At 41.5% G+C, this 24,001-nt stretch overlaps 1 protein-coding gene across 7 annotated transcripts in view; it reads right to left on the minus strand.

Moving 5' to 3' along the window:
- Positions 1-1,259: 1,259 nt before the first annotated feature.
- Positions 1,260-24,001, minus strand: part of fbrsl1 (fibrosin-like 1) — a 318,527-nt gene continuing 295,785 nt past the window's right edge. For 2 of the 7 annotated variants that reach the window (XM_086075771.1, XM_086075768.1), the window contains 13 exons: positions 20,932-21,343; positions 20,069-20,325; positions 17,103-17,353; positions 14,027-14,080; positions 13,799-13,894; positions 10,630-10,701; positions 10,324-10,353; positions 9,964-10,035; positions 9,472-9,604; positions 8,476-8,559; positions 6,741-6,824; positions 5,809-6,055; positions 1,260-4,117 (listed from right to left, as the gene is read on the minus strand). In XM_086075771.1, coding sequence (XP_085931897.1) covers positions 2,815-4,117; positions 5,809-6,055; positions 6,741-6,824; positions 8,476-8,559; positions 9,472-9,604; positions 9,964-10,035; positions 10,324-10,353; positions 10,630-10,701; positions 13,799-13,894; positions 14,027-14,080; positions 17,103-17,353; positions 20,069-20,325; positions 20,932-21,343 — 3,095 coding nt within the window. In that variant the 3' untranslated portion in view covers positions 1,260-2,814. Of the gene's footprint in view, positions 4,118-5,808; positions 6,056-6,740; positions 6,825-8,475; positions 8,560-9,471; positions 9,605-9,963; positions 10,036-10,323; positions 10,354-10,629; positions 10,702-13,798; positions 13,895-14,026; positions 14,081-17,102; positions 17,354-17,510; positions 17,672-20,068; positions 20,326-20,931; positions 21,344-24,001 lie in introns of all 7 variants that reach the window. The other 5 variants (XM_086075770.1, XM_086075769.1, XM_086075774.1 and 2 more) reach the window with 5 other exon arrangements.

Genomic DNA, 24,001 nt, shown 5'->3' on the forward strand with positions numbered 1-24,001 from the left:
TAAGTCTGCCCGATCCCAGCATTGTCGTTGCAACAAGCCTTTCAGAAAAAAAACCCCTCAGCTGAAGTGTGTGGAACACGGAGGTGCCATAGATTTTCAATAACATCCCCTAATGACCCGGCCCCTGTTTGATCCCACGCTGTCATTATGTGCTGATACCATGAGATAGGATCGCTGGGTCTCATGGCACACAGCAGTGAGATGAGTAGTCAGGGCATTATCAGGACCAATTGGCCGTCTGCGGACAGGAGGCAAGTGTAGCCGAGGTCTTGTCAATAAAAAGACAGGTCGCCTCGGGGCTCCCTTCGCAGCCACTCCAATGCGTCTTGGGGCCCTCATTAGAAAGGCAGATGAGGGCTTGTGCATTAGGAGAACAGCCTCTCTTCCACCAATAGCCTGCCTCCAAGGCATTGTTCCTTTTAATGAGCCCAGACTGCGGGTCAATATGCTGCTGGGCTGCCAGTCAATACTGGTTACCTGAAACACAAACACTCAAAAGCTGCTTTCATACAAAATCAATGACCTATTTCTCCCCACCAGATTGTCAACGCACCATCTCATCGATCAGACCCGCATCCTATGTATGACAAATTACGGTCAAATGATCGGATGGTGGGGCCTCCCTGTAAAAGAAGTTACCGTTATAATTTCAAATAAACTGTTTGCAGAAGAGCAAATACTGAAATCTCAAAACCTTAAAGGGGACGTTAACCCAAACCTTTTCTTTAGAGTAATCTCTTGTAAGCACCCCAGCATTCGGATTAAAACGGTTTGTGGAATAGGAATTAAGAAGCAAAATCCGCTATTTTATCTATATCAGGGGTCGCCATTTTGCCAATTTTTGTTGACTGAAAATTACATCATGGTTGCTCAGGTAATAATGACCTAATAACCATCTTTTTTGTTTGTTTGGTCATGTGACGTTCACAAGCTGAGCCGGGGTTGGTTGTTACCTGAACCTTGAGCAACTGTGATGTCATTTTCAGTCGGCAGCCAGTGGCAAAATGGTCGTCCCTTGAGATGTATAAAAACAGGTGCATTTTGCTGCTTTATTCATATTCCATTAACACAATATTAATCAGTATACAGTGTTTAGACAAGTGGGGCTAAATAGAACATATTAATGAAAAAATATTTTTTTTTTTGGGTTGACTTCCCCTTTTAAAGTGATGAATTATTGGCAAAACTATGAAAATCACATCAGCACGGCACTATTGCAGCTCACAACATATATAATAAAAGGTCAGGCAGAAAACATGTGACATTAGGTCCAAACTTTATTCCATATGTTTTAAACCATGAATGTTCAATTTTTACTTTGCACGCCTAAAACTCTACTTCTTTTGTATACAAGTCTAAGAAAAACAACTGCACATAACCACAAGTTTGACAGAGAAAGAAAGTCCTTTTGCTGCCCACTTTAGAGTGTCCATCGTTTGTGTCTGTCTGGTCCAGTTTTTGACATGGAAGTCTTTTAGTAATACCATTGTTAAATATCAACATGAGTTTACCCAAGCCACTCAAGTGTCACCAGTCTGCTTCCTCCAGGAGTTCTAGCTAGGGTGCCATTCCTGCTTTGCATAGATAGCAGATGATCCTTCTAGTCTCCCTTGCAACACCTTCCGCCACTTCACATCCATCGGCATGGCTTGCCTGTTGCCTTGATATTCATTCACGATGAATTTCACAAATTGGACTTAACCTTGCGTGTGTGTTTTTGTTTATTTTTGATTTTTTCTTTTTTTTAAATAAATGGTTAAAAAGCCTAGTAAATTTACACATGTTCATTTTGCAGCAAAGGGGTATCAACAGGTTATTTACATGAGTTTTCTGTACAGAGACTGATCAAAGACCTCATTATATATATTTGTCTGCATATCTCAGAGGCAAAACAAATTGGTAACATAACACTGTACATTGCCATTTTGAGGATATCCTGGTACCATGAGGTGAAATTACCCGAGGGGAATCCAAATCCAGTCATAATTGATATGACACACAATCAATGGGGATAAATATTGTAAAAGGTGTGACAAATGCACAAGTTACATCAAATTCATAGAAATGATATCTATACATGGAACAAGGATAGCAAATATACAAACCATTTCAGAGCCTTTTTTTTCCACTTAAAGCTGAAAAAAGTTATTTGATTAATATATTAATAATTATCAAATATTTAAGATGGATATAAACATACACACTTGTGTTGTTTTACATTACTCCAACCTTCAGTCCACCCAAAAAATATTCATGGCATGTTCTTAATCTGATACTGTACAATCATACCCTTTCCCTTGGGGGAAGTCTGCTCTTCTGCACAGTAAATTTTGAAGAGTACATTTAACTCTAAAAAAGGTCTATTTGGTCCCACTCTAAACAGTGTCAAATTTATACTCAAGAAAGTAAAATATTCAGTCAATTTTACTCAAAGTATTTTGTGCATGAGAAAATGTTTTTGCTCTCCTTTTGGATGGTTGGCAGAGTGGCCGTCTCCCAAGATGGTCATCAATTTGTTCCTCAACCTTTTTATTTTTTTAAATGAACAATTGAAATGTATTCACGAAATTTCCATTTAAAATGTTATTAAAAAACAGTTTTTTTGTCATTGGATAGTCAATTTTCTCGTACACAATAAAAATAAAATTAATTAAAAATAAAAGTAAAATTTACTCTGAATATTTCACTCTGTTTAGAGTGGGACCAAATACTCTTTTTAGAGTAAAATGTACTCTACAAAATTTACTGTGTGTGTGGAAGAGGAGTGCATTTTCAAAAGGACGATTTCTGATTGGGCGAGTGGAGCTTGTGAAGCTACCGCGCCTCGACTTCTTTGGGGTTGCGAGATGGCGAATAGTCCCGAGGGTCTTGGGTGGTTGTGAGGGGTGTAGTCCTCCTGGGGGAGGCTGGCCTGGCACTGCCGGCTGGCACGAGTGGCGGGGGGGCACTGAGAGCAGCGGTAGGGGGTGTTCTGTTCAGAAGGCCGTTGTGGCCGGTGGAGGGGCTGAGTCTCGGGTAGGGCATCCCACCAAGGTGGGGCATAAACGGAGGCATGTGCGGCAGGTGGCCTTCCATGGGGGATTGGTGCAGCTGATGGAGCCGCGCTCGGTCCAGCTCTTCCCGCAGGTGGAGGCGCTCGCGCTCCTCCGCCTGCTGCCTCATCCTCTCGTGCTCCCTGCGGACTTCCAGAAGGTGCTCGTGGTGAGAGTAGTCGTGGGCCTCCCGCTCGCGGTAGGCTCGCTCCTGTTCGTACACGTTGGCGTAGCGATGCCCCTGATCGGCCCGGAGCTGGAAGTCCATGCGCCTCTGCAGGTCCAGGCTGCGGTAGGCCTCTCGAAGGGGGTCCCAAGGGAACGCCGGGTGGGGGAGACGCTCTCTTCCTGCCAGCGGGCTGACTCCCATGAAGGGAGCCATGCGAGCCCGGTCCAGCACGTTAAGGCTGCCCATTTGGGGCATAGCGCTCATGGAGAGGGGGAGTGAGTGTGCCATGGGGACGCCGTGCAAACCCGCTGCTGTAATGTCATTGCCGCGCGGGGAGGGAAGATGAGGATGATGAGACAAGGGAGGGTGGTGGTGGTGCGGATTTACGGGTTGGCTCATGGGAGCAGATTGCACTTGTGCAGGCGGCTGGTTAGCCGGCTCAGAACTCACCACCAGAACTTCCGGCTCCTCCTTCCTCTCCTCTTTGATCTTCATGTCATCACTTTTTACCTTGTGGAATTGTTCCCCACTTGGGGGCTCTTTCCTCTCACTGTCTTTGAGTGCAGGTGGAGGACCACCCGCCATCTTCATGCTCTGCTCATTGATTACTGCCTTGGAGTATGGCGAGGGAGAGCGCTGAGCTTGTTTGATAGAATCCTCTGAAGATCTTCTCTCTAGCATCTCCTTGCCAGGCGAGCGACTCTCCTTTATCTTAACGTCGACCAGGGCGGAAGAGTCTCGATGGCGTTCCAGTAGCTCCTTCTCTGCCTCGCGCACACGATCCACGCTGCCGCTGTGATGCCGCAGCGGCTCGCTGTTCTGGCTGGTGGAACGGATCAAGTTGCTGATCTGGTAGCTGACCGGTGCGGAGGCCGGAGATGACCGGTTGGAGTGGCGGTTGCGTTCCACCGAATCTCTGCGATAATAAGAACATCAGGTTAGTCTCGGTGTGGGCTGTCAGGCATTCTTTGCTTTCAGCTGCTTGGTGCCAATTCAAATCAGCCAAATCAGGATTTAGGAATAGAGTACATCACTGCTTATGGAGTATCTGTAATACTATTGGAGTGGCAAACTGTTACTACTTAGTTGTGCTATAAATCTTTTTAGTGAATCTACTATCAACATCATACTTTTACTTTTTTCCACCTGCTGTCAACTGAAGATGACATCGCCTGTGCTGAGGAAGTAGGTAACAACCAATCATGGCTCAGTTGCATGTTAGGTTAATGATACAATTTCTCGCCCAGAATTTCTCAGCTTAATTTGCACCAGTGCAACCATGATGACCCTAATGAAGATTAGCATTATTGATCATGGATGGGTGGATGAATATGCTATCCTGAAATACTGTGGACTGCCAGTCCAAAAAGGAGTAGAAAGAAGTTACTAATTTAAATCCTACCCGTTCACCATAAAACCCTTTTCACACTGCATTTAGCAGGGCACAGTGTGCTGTTGTCAAATGCATTCATTGTGTATGTGGTGAGTGTGGACCACAGAATGGAGCGTTCCTGGGCGGTACGGAGTGCCGGCCGAAGTGGCAAGGCGCCTTGAATTTGAAAATGTTTTATCGGAGAGCAGCGACGGCGTGACATTAGATAAGGGCTCCAATTGGAGAAGAGCTGGCGCAGTGATTTAATGTTATTTTGGCAGACCTTTTCGCAAGTAACGACTAAACTATCCAAGTTCCCGCCACGCCACTAGTTTTTCCTCTGCTGCTCGTTTCCTCCTCCTCCAAAGATGATAGCAGTGTACATGATATATTTGCGTGTCTAAACCAATAAAAACACATCATTTGGATGATGTCACTCAACACTTCTGGTTCATGACTGGATCCTAGCTAACCAATCACAATCGCATGTTGATTTGCATGATATTCATGTTAAAAATGTTACATATAACACGTTACAGCCATACTATCCCGGCAACCTTTATAACAAATAAAAACATGCAATAATCCAAATTCCGCCCCCACCCCCATGTTCTTATGTGGTAAAAGAGTTAACATCAGTAAAAATAAATACTCAGCAGAAAAAATGAAGGGGTTAAAATACGCAAAGTCAGGGCTTTCTTTTCAACAATAAATGATAATCTTGTCAAGGTGCCATCGGCAAATTCTCAATTTTTGCTTCTTGGTAGACTGCTACGTCAGCACTTCCAGATATGGGCATGCTGGAAACCGGTTATTTTACATGTGATTTCTTCACAATGAGCGAGTGCAGTGTAAAAAGGGCTCCATTATTAACTCCTTTTTTTTTTATGATAACCTTTTGAAAAGGGGTGTGTCGAGTTTTTATATGCGCTGTATACGGCTAGGCTCCAGCACTTCTGCGACCCTCATGAGGATAAACGCTCCATATAGTGGATGAATGGATGGATTGATGTATAAACAAAAAAATATACCTTCCACATAACCAATTATTCTTCCCGATATACACAAAAATACATATTATGTACATATTGTACCTTGAGGGCATCTTATTTTTCATACATTCTTTTAAACTAGTTTATATTTGGACCTTGGTATTTTCTTATTGTTTAATACTGTAAATAATAGCAAAGCATTATTGTGAATGCCTTGAATGCACAGAAGAAATAAAGGCTCACCGGTCTTTATCCTTCTCCTCTTTTCCAAGAGATGAGTCTCTTTTATCTCGTTCTCTTTCCCTCTCTCGTTCTCGCTCATGGCTGTTGGCGGAGCTGCTCCTCTCAGCATCTGCAATTTTAGGCCACTGCGGCGGGGTCGGGAAAGATGGCGGCGTACGTCGCAGCCTGTTCCAGGTGTCATGTTGGGGGCTGCAAAACGGGGGCAGTCCTCCGGGGCCCTCCTTGGGGCCAAACATACTGTTGGACCCTGGAACGAATAGACATTGGACATACAATGAGTTTATTTTGCATACTTAGTGGGGAGCAAGAAAATAGAAGCAAATCAACGTTAAAAGCTTCCTTTGTCTTTTTGCTCACTCAGGCTGTTTGAAAGAATTTCAGGTTAATAACATTACCCCAGGATTAAAATAATAATTTTCCTTTGGATTAAGGACTTGCTTCATTTGCCCCCTTGTAGCTGAGGGCTGTGAAAATTCAGGGTACACGTTAGCATTCCAAAGCATGTCGACTCCAATCACATCCATATGCTCAACAGGGTGACTCTTCTATTGGCAGTTAAAAAAAAGAAATGCCGGGAAAGCGAGGCCGGCAACCCTCCATGTTGGTGCAGAAGGGGCTTGTCAAATAATTAATATTTGAATTGCCACCAACAGAGGACCTGAGAGAGTCCGTTGGCAGTGGCCTCTCAAGATGAAACCTTGGAGACACAGTTGGTAGATGAACTGGCAGTAAGAAGGTCTGCTGCGGTTTGTTGAGCCTCCCCTGGCCAGGGCTGCTTTTGACACGGAAACTACAGTTAAGTGTCTTGAATTTTCTCCTCCCCAACTGACTCTCCCTGTGGTCTAATGCTTTTCCTACTCTGTTATGCTACTGGCCACAGGGGCCAGATTGAAGGGGGGAGCGTTGGAGGAGCGGAGGGGGCCAGCGCTTACCAAGCGAGGGGTTGCCTAATCCTCCGAAGGCACTGCTTGAAAGGTTGCCGAGGCCGCCAAAGGAACTGGAGCGACTGAAAGGATCTGCAAAATGCCAAACAGGGATTAGCAAAAAGGGGGGCGGGGGTGACTGGCGAACGGTGATCACCACCACACCACACCGACCCGTTCCACTCTGCTTTTCTCTTACAAGCGAGCTGTTTTTGTGTCGCGCTGCCACCCTAGCTCTATGCCTCCGGATACTGCAGTGGCCCGCACTCCTAACTGGAGTGGGTTGTCACTCTTGAATTAGGACAACAACACCACTTTATGCAAAATAGTTCTTGGGAATGAGCAGAAACTGCCTATTGAAAGTTAAACAGGTGTTTAAAGGTGTGTTCACTTTCCTGGACCAAAGAAGAGAATGTTTGATGGGCCATTGGCACAGCACATTTGATAGCATCAGATCAAAAGTTTCCTCCCCCCAAAAAGCATTTTGGAGTTGCAACTCAAATGCATAACGACGCCTGTCTGTGTAACAATCATAATTTGAAATTGACCTTATTTGGGCCACATAGCAGACCAAAATCTGTGCTCTGCTTGTTTGGTGCACCAGGATTCAAATGACAGCATTCACATTTGTAAAATAACCTGGTTTTCACGTTGTTGCAAGCAAAACCTTTTTGTACACACCCTCAAATAGGATGCACAAACACAAAGGACCACAAGTCCATTGGTTACACATACTTCCTACAAGTAAATAGTAGTAATGCTTACTTATATTGCAAAAAGAACAGTTTATTTATACTAATTCCAGTTCAAGAAGAGACACTTCGAAATGGCGATCTAGTGTCAGTGTTTTTAACGTTTAGAAGAGGATACTACAACATACACAGGGAACAAAGTGCTCTTTTGCCACCAAATACAGTCGGTTGACTCGAGGTTATTCAATGGAATCAGCTCTCACTTTCGAACCCAGAAAGTTCATTACTTAGCATACGATTATTATAAAAGGAAATAATTAAAATACACAAATCCAACAAACCTTTATCGTCTGCGTCATTATCATCATTCATTTAATACAATGTGAACTCAACTTTGCAAGCTAAATCATCTTCTCAGTATTCAATCAATCAATCAGGGTTCGTACCTTAAGGCAAATTAAGTTCAAGACATTTTACAATGTTTCCACTGTCCCATCTTGCTTAAAGTTGCTACACTACACAAACGACATGCATCTTCTCTTCTCAAAAACCACATCACTGTTTTGTATTTTCCGCTATCGTGATTGCGCGATGTTATTACAAGAGTCATTCGGTATATTGCTAAAAAAAAAGAAAAAAAAAGTATATACTTTCAGATTTGAGACCATTTTCCAATAATGAAATCCCACTGAGACTTTTGTAAGATTGATTGGATACATTTAATGCCAATTAAGGCCTTGATTTTAGATTCATGGATTCAATGCCTTTTGTAGGAATGACAAATGTATACGAGGCTACAGCATCCATGCATTTCTAATAAGCATACACAAAATTATTTAAGGATGCAATATAAATCACTAAGTTTATGCTTATGCTCACAGTTAACTTGATCTTGAAGGAAGTAACTGGACCACAGGAAGCAGGATGGGCCTTTAAATGTGTATGCCATTCTCGTATTTGGTTAATATATTATATGAGTTCAGGTGAGATTGCCCCATATGAGAGTGATGGAAAAGAAGAGAAGATCTGAATTTGAACAAGGAGTTACTTACACTTACCTGCCAAATGGCTAGGAGGCAGGAAACCACTGGGGTGGGGAGCTGGACCATATGGGGAGGGAGCTGGGTGGCCTGAGCCTATCAGAGCACAGAGGACATTAAGATGATGGCTTTCCAATCAGACAGTTTAGACATTCTAGAATTAGAAGTTTAAGTTTATAGGTTTATGTTTTCTCAGTTGATTTTTGACAACTACTGTATATATACAGTAAGCCATTAAATGGTCATTTAAAAATAAAAATCCAAGTATCGTACATAGAGTAGTCATTATTTACATTAGTGTTCCAACACCCCCATCCCTGCGCACCCCCAACCGCACGCTCCCGGCCATTCAGCTGTCTGAAATGCTTAGGACAACTGAGACAGACACGCTACACACTCGCACCCGTCGACGGGAACGTGCAACCGAAGGGCACAAAGACGGAAGCGCAAGTACTGGGATGCGGCCCACACGTCGCAAACCGGAACCGGACACAAAGCTGATGTGTGAAACCCGGAAGTCCCGCCTCCTCCGTGGCATATACCCCATTCATACCTTTAAGAACACATTTTTCACTTGCTGTCGACTGAAGATGACGTCACCAGTTCGCAGGTAACGACCAATCGACCAATCATGGCTCAGTTTGCTGGCCCAAACCCAAAAAACAGGTGAGCTGTGATTGGTCGTTACCTATTAACTTAGTGCAGGTGATGCATGTCATCTTCAGTCGACAGCAAGTGGGAAAAAAAGTTTTTAAAAGGATTAATTGTATATGAAAAATAATGAAGTTATCAATGTTTTTACTCCTGAGTCAAGTATCCCTTTAAATGTTCTTGGTGTCCCTCTAGTGGTTGCAGGGCACTAAGCAGGTGCTTATTTAGCGTATGCCTTGGGCCGGCTCTGGCAGTACAGCTATTCATCCATGTCAGTCATATGATGTAATAATGATTCAAATGACGCGTCTTGATATTATTCCTTCACATATGTTAGTACCGAGTGACCCCACTGACCTGTAGAGGAGAAGAGTGGCCGTGCCAAGTCATGAGGATACGGGAACCCCGGGAAGACACCCGGGCCTGGCGGTCGGCTAAACAGGTCCAGCTTGCCGTTCATGTCTAGTTTGTGGGGGTCCAGCTGCATTTGCTGTATTTGCAAGGCACAAATAATGGGAAGAAAAATTAGGTTGCAACATTAGGCAACAGTGCCTAACGATGACCTGGTAAGTGAACAAATAACTCTTATCTTAGAACAAATGTACAGTATGTACACTTCACCAGCAGTACAGCGTCTCAATGGTGCCACACTAATTCAGTGACATCCCTAATTTGTTACTTCTACTGACAATTTCTCTTCAGAGCATTAAAGCTCCTGTGTTTGATTTCAACATTCAAAAACATGATTACAGATGATTTTTCAAATCTGTATGCTCTCTATTGTGTATGGTGTGTCCCTAATGGGGATGTAGACATCTAATTTTGGTAATAGGTTTCCATCTCACGCACCTTCATTTTCTGCTGGTGGTGGTAGATCTGCCACGCGATCTGGACATGCACTGCACACCACTTGCCAGGTTTCTACAAATTTAGAGAGAAACTGATGTTAGCCAGCTGGCTTTTAGAGGGAAGCTAAAAGTGAATGCCGCTATTGAGAATTTCTGGCCAAACTACAAAGTGAGACGTCATCTTGGTTTTCAACCAGGCATTGAGTAACACAATCTAACCCTGACTTTAATGAGACCTCAATGATAACCTTAAATGTAGCAGCTTGCATTTTATTGGTCAGGGACTATTGTGGAATGCTCGACATTGTGGCCTGGCCAGAGACGTTAAAAAATTATAAATGAGAAATATGAAGCTGCTTACCCGAACATTTGTCCTGAATGGATCCGTTATCTATATGGAGAAGCAAAAAAGACTTGTCATGTATCCTCTAAGACTTTTTCAAGTGTGAATTAGCAGTGCTGTTTTGAACATCTAATGGCATTAAATGGTAGTTTCATATAAATGTCCCGTGGGTTAGTATTAGGATTAACACAGTCCATTATAAAAATGCTAAGACACTTCTGCCCCCATCTGCTTAAACATTTCCAATCCATCCATCCGTCCAAATCACAGATTATATTGCCTGTAAATAGAAGTGGCATCAGAGTTGCATGTCTTGCTGCTTACCCGTGGATCTTTCTGAAGGAGTGTGTGAGGTACTGCTCCAGGACGTCCGCCTACATCGATGGAATTGGATGCCTGAGAAGAACGAGAGCGCCAGATCACACACTAGCTGATGAAGCTAATTGAAAAAGCACACTGCTGAAGGTTAACCCAAAAACGTGTAAATACATTTTTTAATACTTTGTCCTTCACTCCCAAAAAGGTATTTACATGCTTTTTATGTTCTTTTTTTTTAATGCAAGAGCATACAGAAGGCTTTGATGCAACTTTGACACGAAGAGGTCGCTTCAAGCAATGATAGTTATTACAAAAAACGGACAGCAGGTGGCAAAAGTATAAGAGATCAGCAAGGGAACATGTTGCAAAATGCTCTTTTTGCCAGTGTTTTCACCAGGAATGTGAATAATGATGAAACTTATCTATATTCTAATGCTAATTGCTGCAAAACGTAAACAAATACAAATATACTTTTTTTGCTGATGAAAGAAAAGACACATTTTTCTTTTGGTAGGTTCCATGTTTTTATAGCAATAGAACACAATATTCTGTGCGAAATCAGTCAAAATCCAGTAAAACAGCTGGGAGCGAAGGGGGTTGCTTCTGTGAAAATGGCGGGAAATGAATTGAGTTAAGGAATAAAAGTCTAAGGTACTGCATAATTTTTGACTGTACTATGTAATGTCTTTAAAGAGTACAATTCAAACGCGTAGACAAACTTATTCCATTTTCAACCCAGTGGAAAATGATTTCCTTCCTGCTCAATGTGACTTCTAACTGGGTAATCTTAGGCTACTACTGTGTCAAAGCTGATGATGGTTCCTACAACTGCAATGAGGCTGCAGCTGTTGACCCACACCAGGCTAACACATCTCTCATCTCTCTGATCTTCTTTTCATGTCATCAGAGTGCCTGGATCAGCCGTATTAATCCATCCTTAAATCACGGATTGGAAATTCCTGCAGGTTGACCTGAGTCATCAGCTTTCACATCCAAACACACACACACACACACACACAAGCTCCTCTCCCAGAATACTTCTCAGAGGATTTCCACGTATAAGAGAGTTCCGTGAACCATCTGGAGGGGCCTTTAACAAAAGGGCCTCTTCATGACAGAACCCACCGGGAATAAGGCCAGCGGATTTAGGCCAGCTTTGATTGGTGCTTACACCAGGTCAGAGCCTTTGGGCATCTGCCAGACACAACCACACCCTCCTCCCACATTTTCTTATGCCTCCCATTCTCATGTCTGTCACCCGCGCAGCCTTTAGAGATTTGTCTCGCCTAGACAAGACAGATGTTATCTAATACTCTCAGCTGTTGCCTGTCACGGCTTAGGTCATCGGTACTCAGCTCTGGCTGCCGCATGCTCTGACAACAGTTTTGCATGGAATATAACTAGTAATAAGTGATATGATCATAGTATCATCACAATAAATTATCTTAAATTACAGCTGTGTTTACGAGGTAAGCATTTGGATAATTTGTTCATTGAGAATGAAAGCCTACAGAAAATAGAGAAACATTTTGCTGACAACAGCTGGCATACAGAATAATAAAAGCTTCATGTGACATAAATGTGACATTTTCTTTCTTCCGCTAATTTATTTTGGTGGTACAGTGTTTACTTACATCTTTTTCAAAATTAGGTACCGTAAAACCCTGTGAATAAGACGCACCCGTGTATAATACGCCTGCCCAAAATCACCCTTAGAAAGCATTTTTCTCTCTGTGCTTGTGTATAATACGATCCACCCAATTTGCTGGTATCCTTTATTATCAGAACGAATAATATGAATGAATAAAAATTCAAAACATACCAATAAAGTGCAAAGACCGTATAAAATCATTATATTTTAAATATTACCATGGTCCCAAAAACTTATTTATACGTTTTTGTTATTTTTATGCTAGAGCATACAGAAGTGCAGCCCCTGTTGAAGAAGTCGCTTAAAGCAATGGTGGTTATTACAAAAAAGGCCAGCAGGTGGCAGCAGAGTATACGAGATCAGCTAAGGCCATGTTGCAACAAGCTATTTTCCTCAGTGTTTTGAACAGGTTTGTGAATAATGATGAAATTATATTCTAATCTTAATTGCTGCAAACGGAAATAGATACAAATATACTCTTTTTTTTCCTGATGAAAGAAGAGACTCTAATGTTTCTTTTGGTAGGTTCCATGTTTTTAAAAGGAACCTCGACTGTTATGACAAGTTTGCTCTATATTATTCATTTGGTTGTTACTAACATAACTATGAGATTCATTTTTCAAAAATCATTTCCAGTTTAATACATTTTGTAGAAACTTTATTTGGACGCACGCTGCCATTTTTTTTTTACGTCACAACGCATTCAGTGCGTAGTGATGTAGAATGCCGGCTGGCTCTCTGCCGAGCAATGTGAAACGCCTATAAAGAAAGCAAGGTAAGCTTCCGTAGCGTTCCTAAAGAAACGACATGCGATCGTGGGAGTCACCCTCCCCCACACCGTGCTTTTGTCATTCACCAGACGCAAGTGTTTTGCTCTTTTCTCATACCCATCCATGATGAAGGTCTTTCGAATAAATGTTAAAATCATGTTTTCAAAAATTATGTTCTTGCACTGTATGCTCTTTTAGCAATTTGGTAAGCTTTGTTTTATTTCTTTACCTTGCTTTTAAATCTTTTTAGCTCTGTTTGTAACTGCTTTTGAATGTACTTTTAAATACAGTATGTGAAGCATATTGAGTTACGTTGTGTATGAACTGTTCTATAAATGAGGGATTTTATTGATTTTGTTATAACTGCCTAGGCACTAGTAAACGTCTAAACGTCTATCAAAAAGGATTTCTTACAAAAAAAATCTCAAATACAGGCGGGGCATTACACAGGGGAGCTTGAAAATAAACTAAAAATGTTCGCATTGTTTAGACTAAGGACCCTGATCCTCAGTCTTGCCTGTTTTAGATGTTTCCATCCTTCTACACACCTGGTTCAATTATCAGGATCGTTAACAGGCTTCTCCAGAGGTTGCTGATGAGCTGCGAATCAGCTGTTGGAAGATGGAAACCTCTAAAACAAGCGGGACTGCGGCTATCGAGGACCAGGGTTCTCTACCCTTGGCAAAACAGGTGATCTTGTGTGAAAATAATTGTGTTTTCAGCTCATGCATGAGATTCGGGCTACGGGGCTGACCTTGGGTTGGAAGGCTCCTTGCAGTGAGCTGAAGGGTCCTGAGTGTGGGAGCAGTGGGGGCATACCTGGCATGGTAGGGGGATAGGAGGGGAAGAACTGAGGAGCAAGGGGGAGGGAGAAAATAAAATCAGATGTGCCAAACACAAATGCACACAGGAAAACAAATGATCCCAGGATAGCATTCAAATATGATTTTTCAAATGCAAATGAGGGATTTAAATGACTTACATTTGAATGATGTCTGATGAACGGATTGTCCAGTTTAGGGGTGTATTTGTCAAACTGGAAGAGAAAAAACAGAAAACAAAAATTTGATTAGAAGTGATCGACTTTACAAACTCAGTCCAACATATAAGACTTTCATCATTACATCTTGTGATACGTAGGGGAAGAAAACAAGACATATGATCACCATCTGCAAAATAGCAATAAGCAAAATTTGATCCAAACTATTAAGCCCTTAAGTAAAGCAGCTGGCTTGCGTCACCAGTCATGGGTTCATTTAGATTGCATCGTCAGATAAGGCAGTCAAATTATTAACAAGACAGAGCACACATGATCCGACTGGGCGTTCAAGGTTGGGCTTGGGCGTGTTCATCATGGGAATTACATCATTACATAGCAAAGCAGTTGGTGCTATTTAGTGATGGGAAAATGAAGCTTCATGAAGCACTTGTGATATTTTTTGACTCCTCTAGATGGCACTCTTGGTTGAAAGATGCAGTGGAAATGTAATCAATTTCCTTTGCACTAGCCTTTATAGTGCTATTAATTGGAGAATTGATGTGAAACGAATAGTTCTTATTATGGCTTTTTAAAAGAGGCTCATAGTTGGAAAAGCAAAGTTTGTCAGAAATTCAAGACTTTGAAAGTGATTTAATCCACTCTGCGAGTCAAAGAAAAATGAAAAGAAAGACTATAAGGAGTCTATTGTGTGACCAGTCTGACGACATTAGCAATGGTTAGGAGCTGATTTGAAATAGATCAGATGTAACTGATACTGGGAAAAAAATAAATCTTTAAATGTTAAATTGACGTGGTGAAAGCTTTTTAGCAGGAGAGCACTCGTCTACTAGCACAATAACCACATTGGTAATTTGCCACTTAACAACGGTATCTTTCAAATGCCGTCGACACACGAGGAACTCATCATGAAGCTGAGAAAGAGAAGACGTCCCGCACATGAATAGTGGCATTGTACGTCTGTTCTCCAGCCAATACAGGCTGGAAATTTTTAAACACACTAATTACAAGTGACAGTATAACTTATTCCCCTCCACAAATATACGCAAACCATTTGCAGGTGCTTTCGCAAGTGTCTTTAAAAACTCTCTGGCATATTTGAGTTGACATAAAACTTAGTGGGTAGCGGGGGCATATATTGCTGTGAGTGCTGCAACGCGGGTGGTTGAGCTGAGAGACCGTGTAAGGTTGGCTAAGCTCCTTGTGAGGACACAAGCTTTGGACTTTGAAGCTCACTGGTGCAGCAGGGGCATTCACATCTGCACAAAAAAAAAAAAAAGCAACAGCGGCAGTGTTGGTTTATGGGTTCTAATGGGCCCAAATCAAAGACAGACGGCCTACTGAGAGGAAACCAAGAGCCGGCTTTCGAGCTCATTAAATGGCTCCTCTGCATTTCTGAAGGCCCGGTCTGCTTAATTCTAACACTGGAGGGAAGTCTTGTCGCTTTACGGCCTTGTAAAGGGGAAAAGGGGGAAATTCACTTAACGGCGCCTGTCAGTTTTATTCGAAACATCTTATTTTTCCTCGATACTCCTTGCTCAGATACGTAGAAGGGGAGAAATGACAGAGTGGGTCAATGCTGCCATTTGGTAAGACACCTGCTTGAGGGCACTGAACAATAAACAAATATCGATGCTGTGTAATGTCATTAATTACTGCCATTAGCCAAAGAGTGCAACAGCTGAACAGGAGGAGTGGAGAGAAGACAAGAGGCTGGCATTGTGATAAAACACCTGACAAAACAGCAACAACAACTACATCATTAATCCCGTCTCTCAGCATGCATCCAAAGAGAACAACATCACTGTTAAGAACATGGCGGGGTGAGGAAAACACATTAAGGAGAAACACAGGAGAAATCAGTGCACATAAAGCAAATCTCTTATTTCATCAGGAAAGCAAAGACTGTGTACTGTATGGAATTCCTGTCTTGTCACATAGCCAGTTGATTTGACTGAGGATCACTCAGTAATGATCTGTTTTGATTTTCAAGCAACAGGATAGAAGTGGGCTACTAATAGGACCAGCAAGCTCTTAATCAGAGGTCAGCAGATGATGGATGACATCTATTATACTTGTGCCATGAGAGGAAAACTGCGATTCTCGCCTGAATTGCTGCATGTAACAAATGATAAATGAACAGTCATATACTTTTTTTCTGAGTACTAGTCTGGAAAATACAGGTTGACTTTCCCCCATCAACTGCCATGCAAAACTTGGATCAGCAGAAAGAAGACAAAGAATGACGGCATTACAATGCCGGCCTTGTGTTACACATGGCGGCAATGACAACTTATACATAATTTCACAATTGAGAAGCCTACCTTACAGTGATCTCCCTGTACAGTATATATTATAGGACTGAGAGTTCATAAAAATTTGGTCAGGGGTTCGTGTTTGGCAGTCTGGGATGATGCAATTACTTTTTGGGTTTATTTTACATAAATTTGAATGAACTTTAGTGTAAATGTTCCATTCCCTTTCAAGATAGAACTCTCCAATTGTAAATAACTATAATTATATTTTCTTACCGGAAAATTGATTGTATTTTATTTTGAAATTTGTGAATCGTCACTTCCAATTTTGGGCTCGAATTTCTTCTTTTATATTGGTAGCCCCTCCGAAGAGGCAAAAGGTACATTTTGTTTAATAGTTTGTTTATTAGCACTTATGTTTGTACATGTACATGTTTTTTTATTTATTATTGCTTGCATGGGTTTGAAATATCGTTCAACTGTTACGGTGAATTCACGTTTTTTGTTACACTCCTAATAATATTTTCAATTATTATACATATATTCCACATCCAGTATATTCTTGTGCATGTGTGTGTGAATCAAATAAAGGGAAGTAGAAGCCAGTGGATTTGATCTATTATGACTGGATCCTGCAGGTATCTCAGATCTGAACTGACAAAGAGTGACATATTTGGTCAATTATGGGGTGAATAAACAGTGGGAGTTAATCTAGAAGAGGATTGGGAAGGGTGGCGGGGAGGGGGGATAACTAGAATTTAAATTTTTATAAATTTATTCTATTTTATTTTTTTACTTATCCTCACATTTCTGGCTTGGTTACGCACCATGGGAGGTGCGGTGGGCGGGGTGAGGATGGCGGCCGGGGGCAGACTGGTGGGGAAGGGCGTGAAGGTGTGCTGGTGGGTGTGTTGGTGCTGGTGCATGTGCTGGTGTTGGTGAAACTCGGCCCTCAGGAGCGACACGGGGGCCAGCGGCGAGGCGGGTGGCCCCCGGCCCCGCTCTGAACTGTGAACCAGGAATCGGTTGTTCAGCTCCTGCCGCAGGAGATCATGCTCTGCAAGAAAGGAGAGCGAGGAAAACCAAAAAAAAGAAAAGAAAAGAAAAAAGGGGGCATGGAGAGGGGGAAAGGTGGAAACACAAGAAAAAAAAAAAGAGGCACGGGCGCCCAGTCAGTTTTCACAACAAGGGTAGAAAAGAAAGAAAATAGTCACCTGGCATTCTCTGTTTCTCCAGCTCATGCTGTGAGGATTTTCTACGTGGGGACTCATTGGTGGTGGTAACAGAGTTGCCTGTGACAATGTGCCAATCAGAATCCCCGAATGAGGCTGGCAATACATGATAGGTTGGTTGAATGATATCAACAGGCTGGTATCTAAAGACAGGAGAGAACCAAGAGTCATCCCAGCAGAAAACACACGCACACACTTGCCGTTGAATAGAATGCGTGGTGAGGCAGATTTTGGGGACAAGCATCGTCACTGGAGACGACTGTCTGTGTCTTTCCTTGTTTTGCAGCACAAAATTGCCGTTTTGGTCATGTTTTATAAACGTCTAAGCAAATAATTACAACCATCAATTACTGGCAAGATGAAATATTGTGGTTGTGTTAGATTGATGATGAAGTGCAGCATTTTCAACACAAACATCTACGTATTTAAGCGCTGCTTTTCTCCAGCTTTGATGATTGCCCGCTTGATAGCGATAGTCCACTTCGAGTGACAATTCTACGCCCTCGAAATGTGACACTATCACCAATGCAAAATGCACTTTTGCTACAACACATATGTATATCCTAAATTTGTGATTCATAGTGGAATCAGCACATTTACACATCTGTGTAAAGTGGTAGACACTTTGCTACTTTTGAATCGGTTATGAGCACAACTGCTACATAAAACATATCGAAAGTGGTAAATTTAGGAATGAGATGAAATCACTGCATCCCCCTTCATGACCACTGTGTGATATATAGCAGTGTAATTTGCGTTGGCTTCCCCCCCATCCTGATATTCATCATCAGAGAAGCTAACAGCTTTCAGCTTCCAGGAAGACTTCAGATGATGTTGGAGTATGTATGTATGTGACTGTGTCCATACATCCATAAGGAAGGGGTCCAGACTAACTTTTTTAGTAATACTAGGAACAAACTAAACAAAAAAAGTAATTATATATTAATTAGGGGTGTCAGGTGATAATTTTTTTTAAAATCATAATTAATCACTTCAATAGTTAAGTCGTGATTAATCGCAAAGTTTATATCTGTTCTAAATGTACAATAAAATGTGCAATAAAATATATTGTATTATATTTTAAGTTTTTTTTTAGTCATTGATACAGTAATTTCATAATAATTGAAAACATTTAAAGATGTGCTGTACTGTAAATCGCTTTGTGTTTTGGTCATTTTTCTGCCACTAGATGGCATAATTGCATTTGTAAGACATTGGTGACAGCTTAATACGTTTCTTTTCATATTAAGAGCTATCTAATCTTCAACATGAAGTCATTTGTGAAATTCTGCACATTTTTTAAATTGTAGAATACAACTTGACCCCAGTCTCCACAAATATATGCATTCTTATTAAGCGTATTACTGCTAAATTTTGACGTGGACGTGTCTGCTGCGTTGCGACTGGAATTCCCCCAGTACAGGCTTTCCAAGTAATGGCGGTCATTAATTGCACGTTAAAAAAATTAGTGGTGTTAAAGGAACTTTAAATTAACGCACTCATTTTGACACCCCTAATATAAATATATATTTAAAAAACACTTCGGCGAGTAGATGAAAATGTTAGTTGCACTGCTTCAAATTTGAGGGGTAAAATGCCACCATTCAGAGGCAGACTGGAGCCCTGTAAGAGCATTTCAGCATTTTTCCCAGCGTTTTATAGGCGTGGTGGGCTGCCATGCTGTTCTTGTGTCACCCCGCCAGACTAAGCGTCCCCCCCACCCCCGGCGCTGAATAGTATTTGCAGGCTGCCGTGCGCACTCCTTTCCCATGTCGATGAGTGATAAATACTAAGGGCTGAATATCGTTCATAAGTTTTTTTTTCTTTTTTCTTTTTTTTTTTTAAATATTCATCCTATACCCACAGTCATCGAATCATTCGCCACGTCGTTCGTAAAGTGTATATTTATTATTTAGAAGGGAACTAAGCTTGTATTTTGATGAATTATAAAGTAACTGCTTTGGATTCCATTTGTTATTGTGCAGCTCACTTCCAACTAATGGAAGCCATGGATATTCACAGAATACATATTTTCAATTTACATAACTCAACAACTGACACCTTTAGGAAGGCTGAAGTTATCATCAGTAAAAGAATGAATTTATATGAAGGAGGAGTAGAGAACATTTAATGAGAAGCATCTTTACTCCCAAACTTAAAGAATAAGGAATTATTCTAATCTCGGAAGGTCTTTGAATGTTGCTAATTGTTTTATGAGTAATTGGTCAGAAGAAAAATTAAATTAGCATAATTTTTAGTGAAGCCTTGGTTGTCACTGTAAACGTAAAATATATATATTTTTATATTCAGAGATGAAAAATTGCAATCAAGACATGCATTTAAAAAAATATATAAATATTTGGTTGGCATCAATGCCAAAAAAGGTAATAAAGTATGAATTATAACTAATCATTGTAACTTGTAACATAACGAAAGCTGTCAGTATTTGAAGTAGTTGGGTTATGTTTAAATCAAATGAAACTTAACAAAAGGAAACAAGAGTTTTGATAGTCTCTGTTGTGTCGTGTTTGCAGTATTACCTGGGTAGGGAGTACCCGCAGGGTGCCCAGGCACCACTAAACTGTTGGTAGGTAAGGTTGGTGGTGGAGGCAGTGTGGCTGGGGTTGCAAACATGGCCGAATGGCGATGTGCCGGGCTCCGTAGGGAGGAATAGTGCGAGGTAGAGAGGTTGGCTATGGACAGAGGCAAGGTGGGGGCCGAGGACGGCAGCCCACTGAGTGGGTGGTGTTGAGATGGGGTGAGGTGATGCTTAGGAAGAACAGGACTGCTCTGGTGGCTGAAGAGAAAATGTGACACAATAAAAGATTAAAGTTTCAATGATTGATTAAATGACCTTAACATTTCATTAAAATTAGTAGCCTGATGCACGATGAAAATCAATAACATTTTCAATCAAATGATAATAGTGAGCTGACAAGAATGGTAATGCAATAAAGGGTTAGGCGCTTTCAGAGGTAAGGCAAGACTGCACAGACATTATAAGGGAGGAAATGTTTAAATGAAAAACACTCAATCTTGCAAAGGTGGCAGCAAATCAATTTACGTGTGAAAAAAGTCCATTTTGTCTGGCGTATGTGATTTTACAGTATCTTGTCACTTGGACTACAAGGCACCAGTCTGGAAAGTGTTACAGTTTATTTCATTTCTGATGCCATTTACAACGACAAGGAAAGAAATGTTGGCTACAATGCACAGAAAGTATAACGAAATAAGTCTAAATATCGTTTTAGTGACTTAAGGGTTGAAAAATTCCACTAATATATATGCTGCACGTTATAGTGTGAGAAGTCAAAAATTTGGTCTAACTGTAATTAAATGGACGATAAGAATCTCTTGTCTTTGACAAAGCTGTGTAACCAATTTGCAACTCATTAACACCTACCTGATATCGTGAAGGCTGTACTGCAGCGGGTGGTGGGCTTGATGGCTTATGATTGGCCGGGTGTGGGGCTGTGGGGGTGGATGGACGCAGGGCTCGTGCTGTGAGTGTGGGTGAGGAGGGTAGAACTGTGGTTGTGCCCTCAGCAGGGAAGGGGAAGGAACAGGGGGTGGACCCTGCGGCTCCCTCTTGACGCTGAGAGGAGACGGGGTCAGGAACCGAGATCGAGGAGGTTCCGGGGGCGCCGCGGCTGCAGCGGGGGCCGGGGAGCCCGTGGGCGCTGAGGCCGGGGTCGGGCTGGGCAGCGGCGGTGCAAATGGCACCTCGCTGTTGTTCTGTTCCCGGCTGCGCTGGAGACCGGAGACTTTGGTTGCGCTACAACTCTTAGACTCAAGACGCTCTTTTGCTGGCACACCTGACGAGAGACAGACAGACACTGTTAGGACAGAATTAAATGTCAATTAAACAAAGGTATCCAAATATTCTACTATTCTACAAATACTCTGTTTTCTTATGATATAACCCAGGAGAGGAGATACAATGAAATCAGTAGAGGTCCCAGAATTGAACCCTGTGGAACACGATATGTTCTGTTATTCATGTGATTATTGCGCATAATCGTCCAACCACTTTCTTTTTTTGCTCGACATAAGTAGTATAACGGGATTACAATAATAAGGAAGTCACACAACGTAGCTTCACAACAGTCACAAGTTGACTACTGAGCGCACCAAAATCTCTGCAGCACAAACAGGCCAAGCAATGTAACGTGATCACCTGCAGCCAATGATGGCCAAGCGGGGCGTATCATCATGAATCATCTGAGTCGGGCGTGTGTCTTGACCTCAGCCGGACCCCTGAGACTGACTCATCAAACCACTGGGGTTCTTTACTGAGGTTAAGAATCACTGATTTAGAGTCATTAATTAAAGGGTCTCCAACCTTTTTTCCACCGCAAGCTACTTTTAAAAAAGCAAAACAGCAGCGAGCTACTTATGTTTCACAACATTTATTTTATAGCCACATTTTTGTTATTGCCTTGACTTCAAACACAACAACAAATAAACAAGTGCAACATCTCCAAACCATTGCCTAATAAAAACTCGTTCCTTGTTGGCTGCTTCTTTGAGCCATGAGGCAAGCTACTATCAGTGGCATATGCAAATTTTGCTGTGCGAACGTGCGCTTTTAATCGGTGGGTTGGTTTCACGCTCGTTCCTGGTTGCTTACTTTCTGTCCCACGGAGGCAAGCTACTAGTGGTGCAACGGATCACAAAAGTCACGGTTCGGATCATTTTTCGGCTCAAAAAAATAAAAAAATAAAAAGGATTAAAAAAAAGGGATAAATAGTACTTAATTTATTTTGTAAAACACTTTTGCCTATTAAAAAAAAATTAACTCAAAATGTCTAATATGGCCATTTAGGATTTAAGAACACAACTTGAAATGCAATATGAAGAAGATTCTTATTTTATACAGGGTCCATGTGTAAAAAAACAAGGTATTAATGTCTTAAATTTGTGTTCCTAAAATCTAAATGGCTATGTTTGCCATTGTGAGTTCAATGGTTTTTGTTTTGTTTTAAATGAGCAAAAGTGTTTTGTAAAATAAATGAAGCCAATGTTCGACTTATTTATTTTTTCAAATAATAAAAATATCTCAACGTGTAATTTAAGGCAAATTCCTTTCCTTTAAACGTGGAGAGTGAATTACAAAGTAGCCTTGGTCCAGAATATTGAAAAAGAGGTTTAGAAAGCCAGGCAGGTACCAGCTGTCAAACTCATTAACTGTTATCAGCAAGGTGCTCGTTAATGCTAACAGCTAGTTGATAGCCAGTAACGTCGGAGATTTGTGCCGTACCATACAATGTTGGCGTAATTAATTAGTTTCTTAGCGTCCTAAATTTGCGATAGCATATGCGTTCGGAATAGCATTGTGTTGATGACTATGTAATGTAGGGGTCAGATAGATATTTGAAATATATTGGTGTGCTCTCTGTTGCAATAAATATATCGATACATTAACAACAGTATCGATATTTTATGACGGCACACCGTAATGTCAATAAAAACTACGATAAAGAAATTCGAAAGATCGAAAAAGGAAGTCATGTTAGCCATCACGCTACGATGTGAACCCACTTCAAAGTAAAAGTCGGGAGAAGCCTGGTTTAATTAACCTGAGAAGCTTACGTCGGTGATGTGGACCCTATGAAACCCCACTCAACTAATAAGACGTGTGTCTTAGTACTTCATCCACAGTCTATAGTCATCTCAGATTCCAATTTGAAACAAGTCCAAGGGTGCACAAGGGAGGATTGTTTGTTATTATGTGGAGGCAGACAACCACATCAATGATGAGCAAAACATAGCAAAATTTTTGGATACCCGACCGAATGTCTCCTTTCCCGAATTCCTCATGACTTCCTGCTCTTTGGTTCTGTTAAGTGTTTAATCAGGTCATTTTCATGCTTGACTATAATCAGATGATCCAATTTCTCCTTGCGATCCAGTCAGTATGAATAAATCACAGCTAATTAAAGTTAAATGTCGGCCCCTATTCAGGGCTTTACTGAGCACACAATCTGGCATGAAATAATTATGTTTCAATTGTGCTGTGAAGAGACATTGCGGCCCGTAATCTTGGCTTCACTGTCGTCGTTCCTCCTGTCTCCCCTACATGATCTTTCAGATTTTAGAAATGGCATCAAGGCACACTGTGGACTGCTGCAGTGTGTCTTCGCTGTTTGATATTGGCCCATTTGACAATCAGTGAGCCAAAGTGAGCCTAATCAGTACTCCAGCAAATTATCTTTCTTAAATTGCTGCAATTGAACACTGCAATTATCTAGAATTTAAGCATGGGAAACGTCAGAAAAAGCCATGTCTGTACACCTTTCGCTTCATTACTAAGCCCTTATGAACCATAACAAAATACATTTGACAGTCTTATTAAAAAAAAAAAGGAAGCATGTTTGAGACTAACATCTAATGAACATGACATTGATAGAAAAATCACAGTAAGATAACAGTCAAAACAGGAATGGGAAAAGTTAGAGACTTACTGTCATGCA

This window comes from Leptonotus elevatus, chromosome 5, assembly GCF_054856555.1.
Source record: "Leptonotus elevatus isolate MCC_2025b chromosome 5, RoL_Lele_1.0, whole genome shotgun sequence".
NCBI classification, from domain to species: Eukaryota; Metazoa; Chordata; class Actinopteri; order Syngnathiformes; family Syngnathidae; genus Leptonotus; species Leptonotus elevatus.